A 14,968-nucleotide genomic window follows, 5' to 3' on the forward strand; every position below is an offset into this window, starting at 1 on the left:
TCCAACAATTTTATTTTAAAATCCACAAGCTTTCGGAGGCTTCCTCCTTCCTCATTTCCACATTCACCTGAGGAAGGAGGAAGCCTCCGAAAGCTTGTGGATTTTAAAATAAAATTGTTGGACTATAACTTGGTGTTGTAAAATTGTTTACAATTTATAAATTGACACAGAGTACAAAAGCAAGGAAGTTAACTAAACCTTTATAAATCACTGGTTAAGCCTCAGCTGAAGTATTGTGTCCAATTATGGGCACCACACTATAGGAAGGATACCAAGGCCTTGGAGAGGATGCAGAGCAGATTTACTAGAATGGTACCAGGGATGAGGGACTTCAGTTATGTGGAGAGACCAGAGAAGTTGGGATTGTTCTCCTTAGAACAGAGAAGGTTAAGGGGAGATTTAAATGAGGTGTTCAAAATTATGAAGTGTTTTGATAGAGTAGGTAGGGAGAAACTGTTTCCATTGGCAGGAGAGTCAATGACCAAAGGACACAGATTTAAGCTAATTGGCAAACGAACCAGAGGGGAAATTAGAAGAATTTTTTTTTACACAGTGAGTTATGATGATCTGGAATGCATTGTCTGAAAGGGTGGTGGAAGCAGATTCAAATGCAACTTTCAAAAGGGAGTTGGATATATACTTGATAAGGAAAAACTTGCAGGGATTATGGAGAAAGAACAGGGGAGTGGGACTAATTGGAGAGCTCCTTCAAAGAGTCAGCACAGGCATGATAGGCCAAATGGCCTCCTTCTATGCTGTAAGATTCTATGATTCAAAGACTTCAAAAGGTACTAGGGCAGCCCCCTCAGAAACCTGTGTTTTTAAAAATTCATTCTTGGGATGTGGGCATCACTGGTAAGGCTGCCATTTTTTGCCCATCCCTGTGCACATTCTGTGCCTTTGCTACCCTCAGGACATCCTCCAAGTGGCGTTTAACATGGAGGAGTACTGATTCATCAACAGAGGGAGGGCTGTAGGTGGCAGTCAGCAGGAGGTTTCCTTGCCCATGTTTGACCTAAAGCCATGCGACTTCATGGAGTCCAGAGTCAAAGTTGAGGATTCCCATAGCCACTCCCACCTGACTGCACACCACTGTGCCCCCACCTTTGGTGGGTCTGTCCTGCCGATGGGACAGGGATGTTGATGATGAAGGAGTCTGGGACATTGGCTGATGGGCATGATTCAGTGTGGCTAGGTTAGGCTGTTGCTTGACTAGTCTGTGAGACAGCTCTCCCAACTTTGGCACCAGATGTTAGTGAAGAGGACTTAGCAGGGTTAACTTGGCTGTGTGTGCCTTTATTGCATCCTGATTCGATGCCTAGGTTACAGCACATCCGGTTTTATTCTTTGGTTCCTTTCTAGCAGTTTGATACAATGAATAGCTTGCTAGGCCACTACAGGGGGCAATGAAGAGTCAATTATGTTGGCGTGAGTCTGGAGTCACACAAAGGGCAGACCAGGTAAGGACAGCAGGTTTCCTTCCCTTAAAAGGACATTAGTGAACCAGTTGGGTTTTTACGACAATCTGGCAGCTTCATGGTCACTTTTACTGGTACCAGATTTTTTTTAAAATTGAATTCAAATTCTCAAACTGCCATGCTGTCAAGCCATTCGCCCACTTTCAGGAAAAAGCAGAACCGCAAGCCTTCTCTCACTCTTTGAATAACAGGGCGAGAGAACTTCCATTCCACACAGCTAATCCCTGTCTTATATTTTCTCAAATGTAATTAAATGAGTCCGAAAAAGGAACCCAAAAAGAGATTCTATTTAAATAGCTATGAATCATTGATACTGAAGTCCAGGTATGTATTCCATTTAGACAGGATGCTCCAAACAGTGCCATGACCAGTTTAAAATGGCCAAGGCACTGTAATGACAACTTCCCCCCACATCACAGCATCCCAGAAGCAGTAGGACATGTTTATCACAGCAACTTCCCTTGCTGGGAGTTCCCACTCTCAGTCTTGCCCTAGGAAGGGAAGGGGCAGAGTTAGCAAGAAAATGATTGTGCACTGCCTTGTGAGCACTTGCCTCAAAACAAACAATGGCAGAACGACCTGGGAAGTAATTTCTTGCTTGAGCTCACAGCTGGATATTGGGGAATTTGCTGGGGGAGGGAGGGGAAAGAGAAGAGCTAGGACAATAAAAAATAAGTTCAGTAATTATTAGACACATCACTATTGGTAGCTATTAAATCAAATTAATGCTATAAAACCAGATAAGAAATTATTATTATTTTTTTTATTAGTTGAATTAAACATTACATCAAGTAAAAATCCAATTATGCACCCTCAGCCAATATATACTTAATCTAGAGACACGCGAACTAAAGCAGTGGAAAATAAAATAAACAAGGCCTCCGTTTATTTGAAAATGAAATATTATTGACTATAAAACACTCCTCACAGCAAGCAAAACACTGAACCTAATAAGGCATAGGGCAAACACTTGGGAAATCTTAGCCGAGCTAAGCAGCAAGTGCTGTGTATGTAATATAAGAAAACAAAGTACAGTAGGATTTTGTTTTTAAAAAGGTTTCTCATCTTGGACATGGTTAATTCATTTCCAGACCAGATATGTTTGTGTCTGTTTTTTTTTTAAAAAGTAGTGTTTGTTTTGCCAAAAGATAAATTAGGATCCTGCACAATGCCAATCATTCAGATCTACTCATGTATGTAGCATGGCAACATTCCAGCACAACAAAAAGTCTAGTATCTGACTGTTTCAAATCTACAAGGTAATTTTCAGGAGGCAAAGATACCATTATATTGGTGTACTTGCGAGTGAAGCTTGAGGACATTAAGTGAACATTTTTGCCAACCTCTCAAGATATCTCAGAATTACTCCTTATTTTAAATCAATCATGTGCAATATAAGGAATTGATCCATCACATTTAACGCTCGCATTCATGTCAAACCTGCTCTTGCCAAAAAACTTGATACACCAACTTTTTTTCTCCCTGCAGGATAATGGTTTGAAGACTACACTCCTACATTCCAAATTTGATACTTTTACTCGCACTCATTCTAACTGCATTACAGGAAGATACACTGGTCTCTTTTTTTAGGGGGTGCAGGGGAAGGAAACAAAAAGATCAAGCAAACACTAAATATCAGCGCGACCAAGATAAACTCCCCTCAAATACCACTATAGCCTCTTATTTTAATTTTATGAACCTGAATGATTTTAGAAGGTGGGAGTTGGATATGAGTACCTCTGGGTTGAGAGTACTTTATACTGTTGGAGCAGAGTTAAGATTTTAGTTTTCTTTTTCTGTTGCTCTTTTCTTTCTCCCCCTTTGCCCGTAATGCATCCCTTTAGTCAGTATTGCCGGCTTCTTCATAACTGCAGTCAATGTTACTTCATGGCCAACATGTTGTTGAATGAGGACAGTTATCTTTCTTCCTCTTTCCTCCTCCATTGTAAACACTCCACCTCAACAGTCCAGTCAGAACCAATCCAACACCAGGGTAACTTCAATAATTTGGGAAGAGTGGGGGAAGGGAAGAAAGATAAGATTACCCATGGTAATCCAGTGCCAAAGCAAGCACTAATCACCTTATAATACTGAGTAACTCGACTGTCCTTTGTCAGAGTAAAAATTTTCACCACCATTTCCACTGAAAACGTCTAACCATAAAAAAATTGGCATCATTACAGCTGTGTAGATAACATAAGCTGTAGCAACTGATTTCAAAATAGGTGTGTGTAGTGAATGAGTTAAATAGTTTGAAGTGGGCAGATTCAAAGAAATTTCAGATTTGTTCAAAACATGTATGTTAAGTGGAAACAGTGCTTAGTTTCCTCACTACTGTTTTGAGGAGCTCTGGTCAGAAATTAGGAAAGAAGCAATTTTGCACCATAGTCCTCTTAACAATAAAGGAAACCATGAACAGACCTGCCTATTTCTTTATTTTAGATTTGCTGGAACATCGACAGTGACAAAAGAAACTGAAAACATGTTTTAAAGCTGATGATTTCCAATTCTAACTGAACCTGAAAGCAAACTGCATCAGTCCAGTTACATCACATTACACCAACCATTTACAAACTAACCAACAAATGTAGTGACAAGACCCACCCCGCCCATCCCATGCACAGAACATCACAACAGTTAAAATAAAACTGCTCTTATATATGCATGAATATGTATATAAAACATATGTATACATATATATGCACGTGATTTCTTACAAGTTGAAGTGGCTGCACAATCAATAGAAATTTGCATACGCCTGCTTCAAGTTGATTTCACCGGTCACTGCTATCTATTAACATAGCATACGGCAGATTAGAAAATAAAATTACCAGGCCTCACAGCACATTTAGTGGGCAAGCCATCACAAGGAAGGCTTTTTTGCATTGCTTCTTATACTAGCATCTTTCTACTACCTGAAGTGATGTCTACCAACATTTGTGCAATGTAAGATAACAGTGTGTGGTACTCTTGTGAATGCTTTCTGTACAAAAGTCTTTTATAATATAAATTTTCTAATTAACTGAAAGTTAGAAATCTTATTTACAAGAATTGTTTTTGTTAGAAGTAGCCAGACCCTGCTCAGAAGTATTAACTCCTTCAAATTCTTCTTCCACTTTATATCTTTTCATAGAAATAAATATGGTATTCAGTAAAAGCAGAACTTTGCTTCAGATTCAGCAATTATGTAAATTACATACTAGCTTATAATTTATAATTTACATATTTTAATTGGGATTTTACGACTAGTTGGTCGATTGCATTGGTAACCCTTCATTTGCTGACTTCACAACCTAGTGGCGTTGTTCTTCTCGACTAGAAGCGTTGCTTCCTTTGAACACCCATGATCACCGTGGAAAACACCTTTCTGATGCAGCTGTAGTCTTGTATTCCCGATGAAGCTCAAACTAGTTATTCATCCTACCAGTTGGTTCGTGCTCATCTGGTTACCATTAGTTTCTAGTTGAATATTACAGCATCGTCCAAAACAGGTGAGAAAATTGATCACTAGTCGTGAAACACGCAATATTGGACTGATTCACCCAAATTACAACTGTGGTAAGAATTTTGATCAGAACAAGTCTTTCAGTTATTCTATCACCAATTCCAATAACATTGATCAAAGTTCCACCGCACACCTAATTGGAGATCAGTTTCATAGCAAGTCGTTATCAGTGCATCCGCCACCAAGACCATGACGAAACTCCTGAAGGTTTGAGACTCCGTGAAAGTGGACGAATGCACCTGCCACAACCAGAATGTGGAACAGCTGATGAGAATGGAACTGTAGAAACAAAAGCAGGATCGATAGTTAAGATCCAAGAACATAAACTAAGTATCAATGTCTCTATCCGATCAAACAGCACACCAATTTCAAATCTGCAGCTTTTCTATAAGCGAGTTTCTGAACATCTTGAAAGGGAAAGAGTATTTATTTGAATTTTTATATAATCCTAAAAGTTATAAAAATTGAGATGTCTGGTTACTGCTATATCTATTAACCTTTTTTCCCCCTGTGTTTTCTGTTATAAAAACTGATAAAAGTTCAGAAACACCTATTTTGTCTCTTCAGTGATATCATGAATTGTGATTGACGCACAGAGCCCTCTTGAGCTTGAGGTCATTGTTATGTCATCGTACCCCTTTTGTTGGAAAAATGAATAATACTGATGCAACCCTTTGAGGAAGTAGGACAAATGTTTTGGAGGCTCAGTGACAAGTTATCTGGATTATTTATTTTTCCAACAAAAAGGGGTATGATGACAAAACAATGACCTTAAACTCAAGAGGGCTCTGTGTATCAATCACAAATTCATATTATCACTGAAGAGACAAAATAGGTGTTTCTGAACTTTTACCAGTTTTATAACAGAAAACACATGAGAAAAAGGTTGATGGATATAGCAGTAACGAGATATCTCAATTTTGTATGGTCTTTTACATTCTTAGAACTGAAACCACATTGCTAGAGTTGACCTGAATGTTCAATCACTCTGGGGGAAACGTGGTGGGCGATGCCCACTTTGTCATATTTTTCACGGAGTGTATGAACACTGCTGGAACCAACCAATGTGATACCTCTCAGCTCTCACACAAGTATAAAAGGCACCTAGCTGCAAGGGATTTATTGGCTAAAAATACAACAGAAGAAAAAAAGTGATCCCCTCCAAGCCCTTCAAGGATAGCAGGAAAGAAGCATAGAACGTGAAGGGTGCTTCCTGTTCAAACAATGAAAAAATCTTACAAGGTAGGTAGTCACTTTTCATTCAGCACCCTGCACAAACCATTGGAACGTAACCAAGGAGGAACGCAATTTCTTGGAACAGAGGGGCTCTTGTCCCACAAGAGTTTTGCCAAAAAGGCTAACATCTACGGCTGCTAATTCTAAACATTAGTGTGGATTACTCCAGGTGGCAATTTTATATATGCGACCAATTAAAAACTTTTTGCAATGATGCCAAAGCAGCAGAGATGGAATGAGTAAATTGGCTTTTCACAAATCCATTGGCCAAAGTATACATTCAACTAACCAGTTGAACAATCTTTATTTGAAGTCAGGATATCCTTGAACTTTGATCATAAGTAATAAAAAGATGGCATATTTGGAAATGGAATTTGTATGCACAGTATATATAAAAAAAAGGGCCCTCTAGCACCTACACAGTGAAGTCAGCATTTCAAGTCTGATTTGTGAAGTGGAGAAAAGGATGAGATAACAATTTTGTGGTCCAAGTGAATGTGAAAACCAAAAGGAGGCAAGGGCGGAGAGGGAGAGCAAGGAGTGGGACGGGCGGGGGTGCGGCCAGGAGAGAAACCAAGAGGGCGGCCAGGAGAGAAACTAAGAGGGCGACAACTAAAAAGGAAGAGAAGGAGGAAGTGTGTTTCTGGCCTCAGTACTTCTTGGCGAGGGAGGGACAAAAGTAATCAGGGCTCATTTTCAGTGACTCCCGTCAGGTTAACTAGGACGTCTTATTAACCACTCAGCAATCAACACCAAGGCTCACACATGCAGAATGCCACTTGCATAATGCAAGTGATTAGTCTTGAATAAGGGATGGTATTTAAAGAAAATATCAGAAATGAGGCAGGGGGAATTCAGATTTGATTGCTTAGAACTTCTACAAAGAATACAGGTATTGAATAGTTTAAAAATGTCTTCTGGAATTGTAGAATTCTCTTTCCCTATTATTCCTACCCATGACATTTTAGTAGCAAATTCTCCAGTATCCTAAAGATTTATAAAGTCAGAAATGGAACAGACAGCCAAGAAGAGTAATCACTAAATACTCACCCAAATGTCACACTTTCCAGGGAAGAAACGTTCAGGGATACGGGCAGCATATAAGGCAGCTCCTGTGATATACAATGCTGCCATCAGGAACAACCAGCCAATCTGTCCAATTGTAGCAGCCCTGAAAAATCCTTCAGATATCATAAAGTGCAGGGTAGGCACAACTCCACTCAGCCCCAATCCTACAAATACTCCTGGAGATAAATGGAAGACAGACAATTAGTGACAGTCTAAATGCAAAAATATCAAACTAGAACAGCTTTATTACAAAATCACTCGAGTAAGTAATGTAAAGCAGGTATTGAGTACTACCAATAACAGATGCCTGGCAACTATTCCAGGAGTGTTATTTCATTTGAATTAGAGTGCTTTATGTCTATTTAACAAATCAGTTATATAGCAACATGAATTATTATAGAAAACATGCTGGGGGCACAGCAGCGACAATGCTAAGATAATAAACCAGGGCTCCAAGTCCAGTTTTGGATGGACATTTGAACTTGGGCTTCCCCAGAGGGCAAGTTCCATTACGATGTGGCAGGCTCCCTTCCCATATCGTTCAAAGGTTCAACCCTCGTTTGTTCTTACAGACCCACCCTGCTCTCTCTACAACAAAGTGTCCTAATTTGAAACACATGATCTCAGAATTAATCTCTTGCTTCCAATTCAGAGTACTTTCTTTTATTTATGTAGCTTATTCACAACTACACTGAATGCAAGTGTATTTTTCATGACAACAATGCATAAAACTGGTCAGTCTATGGGCACACATCAGTTGAAACAAGAACTGAAACATGCTGATTAAAGAGCAATTTTTAAAACGTGGCCATTAAATCAATTTGAACTCAGGCTTGCTGGTCTGACAATATCCCCAGTGATAAGTGGAAATTTGCACCAGGTTACAATACTGCAGTATCTAAATTTTACCACTGGAGGCCAACACCACATCTGCACTTCAATACAGCTTGTGCAGGATTAGGTCAGAGGTCTCGAGTGTCTACACTATTGAAATCATAGAATCATAGAAGTTACAACATGGAAACAGGCCCTTCGGCCCAACATGTCCATGTCGCCCAGTTTATACCACTAAGCTAGTCCCAATTTCCTGCACTTGGCCCATATCCCTCTATACCCATCTTACCCATGTAACTGTCCAAATGCTTTTTAAAAGACAAAATTGTACCCGTCACTACTACTGCCTCTGGCAGCTCGTTCCAGACACTCACCACCCTTTGAGTGAAAATAGAATCATAGAATCTTCAGATATTTTTGTTTCCAGAGATACAGATGAACAGAAATGTTAGCAATCTGACGATCAACTGTCACCATACAGGACTAATGTGCTCTGCTGGTTAGACATATCACAAAGTAGGACCAGTATTCATACTGGGGCTCAACAGCTACAATGCTAAACTACTTGAATCCCAATAAGAAACCAGGGAAGCCACTGGAAACAAAATCCTCCCTAGATATTAAGGAATATAATCTGATCAAACGTAACTTATGCTATGTAGATTTGAGTCCTTTACAATGTAGCTGGTCTGATAACTTTAGAATAGGATTATGGCTTATAGGCCTAAATTGAGACCTAGATGATCAAATGTTTATGTATTACAATTGGCCCAGACACACTTGGCATGGAGCACTACCTCAAAAGGTGGTGTATAGCCGGTCCTCTACATATAGTAGCACATCTGGTGACGAGTGTAAACAGGTGTCATTGGGTGTGCATGTCATTTTAGCCTACCAATACAGGCTAGCAATGAGGTTTTCACTTTGGTGGTACAGATGGACCACTTCATCCATCTGCTGACTATAAAGTAGTCATAAATATATTTTTAAAAGCACACACGGGACATTCCATGTCACCACTGACAGTGGGAATTCATCCTGTAATGTAAATGGGCTGGACTCCACAGCATCAGCAGTCTTAACATATTACACAACCATTTTCCACTTGATGTGGTTCTGTAATATAAAAGGAAGTCTTGGTTGGGCTTGTGTCCAAGTTAGCTCATCTGAAAACGGTTGATGACGCTCTAGCAAGAGTCAGTTTAGGCAACAGAAAGAGCTCAGCTCTACCAAGTGTTTAGAGCTCAATATAGGGTGAGCACAGCATCCAAACATCATGACAGTGAGTTTTTGCTTCACATCCCAACACAGTAAATGGAATACCAATTTAGGTTCCTGGCAATGCCAAACAGGTCCCCAACAATGAATAAGCCAGCAGTGAAAAGCACAGATTGAATTTAGAAGTCAGCTCTATTTCACCTGAAAGGACTACTTTCTGTGAATGTTCACCTGTGTTTAATTATTCTGTGCACATCATTTTCACATGGACAGACATGATGGGACAAATTGTCTTTTGTTCCATACTTCCATGTTGATGGTACTTCAGAAGGAATCCTACACCATAGTTACATTGTGTTGTGCAATTATAAAGCATAAAATAGAACAAGATTGACAGACACCATCGAGTGTACAAGCTTCTTCCTTATTTCGCATGCAAGTTTACATGTGCTTTTTTTGGAAAAATCAAATGCTTCATTTCTAGCCTCTAGACCTTTCCAGATGGACCGGGGAAGTACTGACCAGAAATGTGAAAATCTTACTCCTAGCACGTGGGGTAGGCTGAGCAGCCAGAAAAAAAAAGAACAGCGCACACTGCCAGTGGCAGTATATTTTGTGAAGCTGGAGCTTGTGACAGTGGCAGTGGAGAAACTTCATTTACATTTCAGCTCTGTGCTAAAGTTGGGGCAGCTGTTGGTGATAAAGTGATAAGTATTAACACAATTTTTTAAAATGAGTAAACCAGCATGTTTTATGGTGAAGTATGGCGTGAAGTATGAAGTACAAGGTGCAGCTGAATGCTTAAATAAGCTCTGTCCCCTATTCCAGCATAACATATGCTAGAACATTGGGCTGGATTTTGCTGTGAAAATAAAGGTGAGACTAACAGCGTTCAACATTATTTTTGCACACGCGCAATTAAACACAAAATTCCGGAAGTTGCTGTCCGAGATGCGCTACCCCCCCCCTCCGTAAGGTGCGTGAAAACGGCATTGCGTCGACTGGCTCCCCATTCAAATTTATTGAATGGCATGACAATCCTGTACTGACATTGTAGATACGGACTAAACTTGCCACAAAAAGTTAGGGCTTGTCCATTCCAGTCTAAGTACCCTTTTAATGGTGTGCTAAGTCTTAATTACTGCCAAACAACCTCTCTGGCACTAAAAATTAACTCTTATAAGTGTGGAGTCTCATTCCTTCAGCATTGTTGGAGATTTTATTAAAAATGTAATTTTTTTTTACTTTTTTGTTCTGTCTCTTTCATCACCTCTATTTCGCTTTATGTTCCTGATTTGACATTTAATTTGCTTTATGTTCCTGATTTGACATTTAATTCACTATTCTAACTTACACTTCCTGGTTCAGACTCTGTGCTGCTTATTAACAATTCTTCAATCTGATTGGTTAAGGAGAGACACAATTTCTTGCTCTGTTCACACAGGTCTCAGATGCCCTGTGAAGATTGTTACGCTGTTTGAATGTTTGGCTGATAGCAACTTACCATGCAAAACCTATAGAAACTCTATGGGCAAGTGCAAGTCTTACAAATGGCGCCACTCACAGCAAAATCTGGCCCACTATTACAGAATACAAGATAGAGCAAGGTGACCTAGTAGCGGTAGTTCAAAAAACTGTAATGGACTTTTTTCATTCATTAAGCTTGTTTAAGCAATTCAAGCTTGAATCATGGATTAATGAGCACTCGAACAATTTAATTGCTCTTTTGTTACAGTCTAGTATTTTGAGGCAAGGCAAAGAAACTAACTCGCCTCACTCCCAAAAAAACTTAACACTTTCGTAATGAATATTCTGGTGACAATTTGACAGAAGACACAAAGATAGGTCACCCTCAAGTCTACATCAGCAAACCACATGATAAAAAGTGGGGTGAAATTCCAATTAACTTACCAGCTCGTACACCTCTGTACTGTGGTGTTGCAAAATAGTCCCACTGGGAGACTATGATTGCTGTGATGCCAAGAACACAGACAACAATCAAGTAAATGAAACAAGGCTGGGGGTTACAGTAGAAGGAATAATACAACCATGGCACAAAACTGCCCATTATTAGAAGTGCTATACCAGAATAGTCCAATCTGAGGAAACAAGAGAGGAACATACATTAGGTTCATTGTAGCAATGCAAAACTCTTATAAAAGGTATGATACATTTACATGTAAATGAGAAGCAAACAAAGAAAATGAATACAGGTAACCCAAAAAAAGAAACTCCAGATTCAACCTCAACATTTTGCAGTGAATACTCCTAAAACATCTGGTTTCTAATACTGACTAATTTTATTAGCACAGTGGAAAAAAAAAAGTTTCAGGCTGGATGCTTCAACTTGCCATGTTACAGCCTTATGTCAACATAGTGGGTCAGTGACAACTACTAAAACATAGGCAAGTAGGAAAACGAAGATGTGCACCATTTCTCACAAAGGAGCAATAAGCCTCGAATACAAGATGCTGATGCCATCCCCGTTCTTTATTTCTCCTCGCTCTTCCCTCCCAACACAATTTTTTTTTGTCAATTCTCCAAATTAAAACAATATTGAACTACATGGGATATCAGCAATGTCAAACAGCAGCATACAAACTGGAATTAGAAGAAAGGTTTGCTAACAAACTTTCCAAAGCATCTAATGATTAGTGAAAAACAAGTGATAAACAAGTGAAAAACATCCAGCCAACAAAGTTACTAGCTGCTCAGCTGGAAAAAGAAATTACACAATGATCCAGTATTCAGTATATTCTCTTTTGAGGATATGGATTATGTCCTTTTCTTTGGCTTTAAGTGTGCCTTCCATCCTTATCATACACTTCTTACATCCAAGATAATAGAGTTAAAACCAATTCTTTCTGTAGCTACCAGGAGACACAACACAATTGATCTAACAATAACTGCAGAATATTGGTGACAAATAGCTGCATCACCAGCACAGGTAGGATTATAGTCAAGCTGTCCCTGCAGTTCCTATGATGGACACCTGTCCTCAACCACCAGGAGGGTCAGAGTAGCCCTGGGAAGATTACCCATCCAGTTTCCCTGTTCCTGTATGGAAGTGCCTGGCAACAACCTAGGTCCTAGATTAGGCCACCTAATTTAAGAGATTTTTAAACCGGCAGATGAGGCTGGTTGCCAATATTCTGCAGCTAACAACTGTTGGCAGCAAAGACAGCACAACGTATTTCTGGATCGAGTAAATTTGAACAGGACCTAAAATTAATTCTACAAAATATAGGTAATGGAAGCAACTGCTTCTGACTGGTTTACAATTTGTTCCCTGGTTCTTTATTCTGAGGTCTATTAATATATGACACATCCCCCATCCCCATACCACGTCAGATGTTTCCTCCACCGTAGTGATTTTTCCGTTAGTAAAAAAGTAAGCTAGGGAACTGGTTTTACAGTCAATAATGAAATGAATACTAGAAAAAATTGCACTTCTTGTTGAACCCAATATGCCACAAAAGCTCCAAAGTGCTCTTCCCATTGTCTTCCTACAAAAAAAAGTGTGACTGCCGCTTGTAGCATGCATATACCAGACTGTGAACGTAAACTGGACACACAGGGGTACTTTAGTTCACAGTTCATAAAAAGTGCAACAGAATCAAAGGAGTTTATAGCACAGAAGGAAGCCATTCAGCCAATCATGACTGTGCCAGCTTTTTGTTAGATCGGTCCAAAACTTATCCAATCCTCTGCTCTCTCCCCATATCCGTGTATCTTCTTCTACTTTAGATATTTATCCACTTCTCCCTTAAAAAAAATACAATGGTCCCTGCCTCAACTACTCAATGGACTCTGATTACATAGACTAGGCTGATGCAGACCAAAAATAATCAACATTTAGCTAGCTTAATATTGAACATACATGGACTTAGGTTTGAAATTTGTATAAATCAGTTTGTTTTTTTTAAAAAAACTGGCCTTACAATTTCTAGCTGCAGTTCACCACATTTGTCAATAAGGAGCAAATGCTATTGGGGAAGCTTTCAAATTATAAGTCAGCACATACCAGAGGCATCAATCACCTCACTGCAAAAACAAACATGGTTAAAAACAGCAAGTTGTGTCCATCATAGGAATTGCAGGGACAGTTTGACTATAATCCTACCTCTGCTGGTGATGCAGCTATTTGTCACCAATATTCTGCAGTTATTGTTAGATCAATTGTGTTGTGTCTCCTGGTAGCTAAAGAAAGAATTGGTTTTAGCTAATCACCTAGAAGATGAGCAGTGGCTGTGGGATAATGGCAGCTACTGTGAAGCACAACTAAAGAAAGTAGGCTTTAAAGTTAAAACAAACTCTGATGGTCCACTAAACTACCATTCATTCGCATTTAATGACTGATTGAAAAGAGCTGACTATCTTTGTTAATTGTTTTCAATCATTGAAAACAAAAATCATGCTGGCAGTGAGAGGTCAGGTTGCAGCACTATACGTTAAGTCTTACCTCAACCAACTTCATGTTTTTTTAAATTGACAAACCTAGGCAAGAAAGCAAGATACATTGTGCAGCAAATGGCACACAACATGCAGGTCTGAGCTCACTACCCTGAGGCATTAGGGCAGGAGATAATGATAACAGGCAAGACTACAGTCAAATTTGCAGCTCCTAGTCAGTAAAGCTCAGTGTTTACAGAATTTCTGCAGAAAAGGGCATGGAACAGTAGCAGCAAAGGCCAATAAAAACCTTTTTGATGTGGGGGGGGGGGAAGGTCTACAGTTCAACCCACTATTTTAGCACAACTTAGACATAACAGCTAGAACAGTACTGAAGTTGGGAAAGAAACAGAAGTTTGTAAAGTTTAGTTCAAATTTAATTAATCAGGACTGCAGACCCAATAAGAGGGTTTTATTCTGCATGCACCATTTACAAGTAGGGCAACATTAAAGCTTCAAAAGATAATACTGGAGAGCTGCATTGAAAGAATCTATAACACCCGATTACCAACAGTTATATACCAGCACAGCATTGTTCCTCGAGATCTAATTTCTATTGCCAGGCTTGATTAAATGCAAACTGTAAGATGGCAGGTGTTTAATGCCCAGCAATTTTTTTCTTGTTGGTGGTGGGTGGGTGGAGGGGTAAGTAAGGGAAGACCACAGATCATTGTTAAGTTTTTGTTTTGTCAAACACAGCCAAATGTTCCGCTTTCAATTCAAGGTTGATTTCAGCAAGAAAAATGATCCTCAACAGGTTCAAAACATCCAGATAAAAATATCCCTCAATAGTATAGTTCTAAACTGCAACTTAAAATTACCACCACCAGGTTATCAATTTACTTCTAAATTCTCATTTCACAATTGGTTACTTACTTGGAAAATACACGTGAAACATTTTCTGAATGGCAGTAGAATGTATGAAACAACCAAGAGAAACACAGGCAGAGTATGGCCCCCAGGAAGAACGCTCCAAATACGACTTTCTCCTGCACAGGAGCCACAAAGGATATGTTCGGCCTAAACATGTAGAAAATTCCAAGACCCAGGAAAAAAAGACAACCTAAGAAAGAAAGCATTAACATGTATGGTAAACTTATGTAAACAAAATCACTCAGAAATAAACAATGAATGGCATCATATATCCAAGAACACTTCTTAAAGGAATAGTTTAGTC

The 14,968-nt window shown here is 39.3% G+C and overlaps 1 protein-coding gene across 1 annotated transcript in view; it reads right to left on the minus strand.

Moving 5' to 3' along the window:
* Positions 1-2,226: 2,226 nt before the first annotated feature.
* LOC137334761 (adiponectin receptor protein 2-like) overlaps positions 2,227-14,968 on the minus strand; it is an 84,043-nt gene continuing 71,301 nt past the window's right edge. The window contains exons 5-8 of the mRNA XM_067999698.1: positions 14,668-14,854; positions 11,251-11,438; positions 7,270-7,463; positions 2,227-5,262 (exon numbers count right to left, since the gene is read on the minus strand). Coding sequence (XP_067855799.1) covers positions 5,134-5,262; positions 7,270-7,463; positions 11,251-11,438; positions 14,668-14,854 — 698 coding nt within the window. The 3' untranslated portion in view covers positions 2,227-5,133. The remainder of the gene's footprint in view (positions 5,263-7,269; positions 7,464-11,250; positions 11,439-14,667; positions 14,855-14,968) is intronic.

This window comes from Heptranchias perlo, chromosome 18 (genome assembly GCF_035084215.1).
Source record: "Heptranchias perlo isolate sHepPer1 chromosome 18, sHepPer1.hap1, whole genome shotgun sequence".
NCBI lineage: Eukaryota > Metazoa > Chordata > Chondrichthyes > Hexanchiformes > Hexanchidae > Heptranchias > Heptranchias perlo.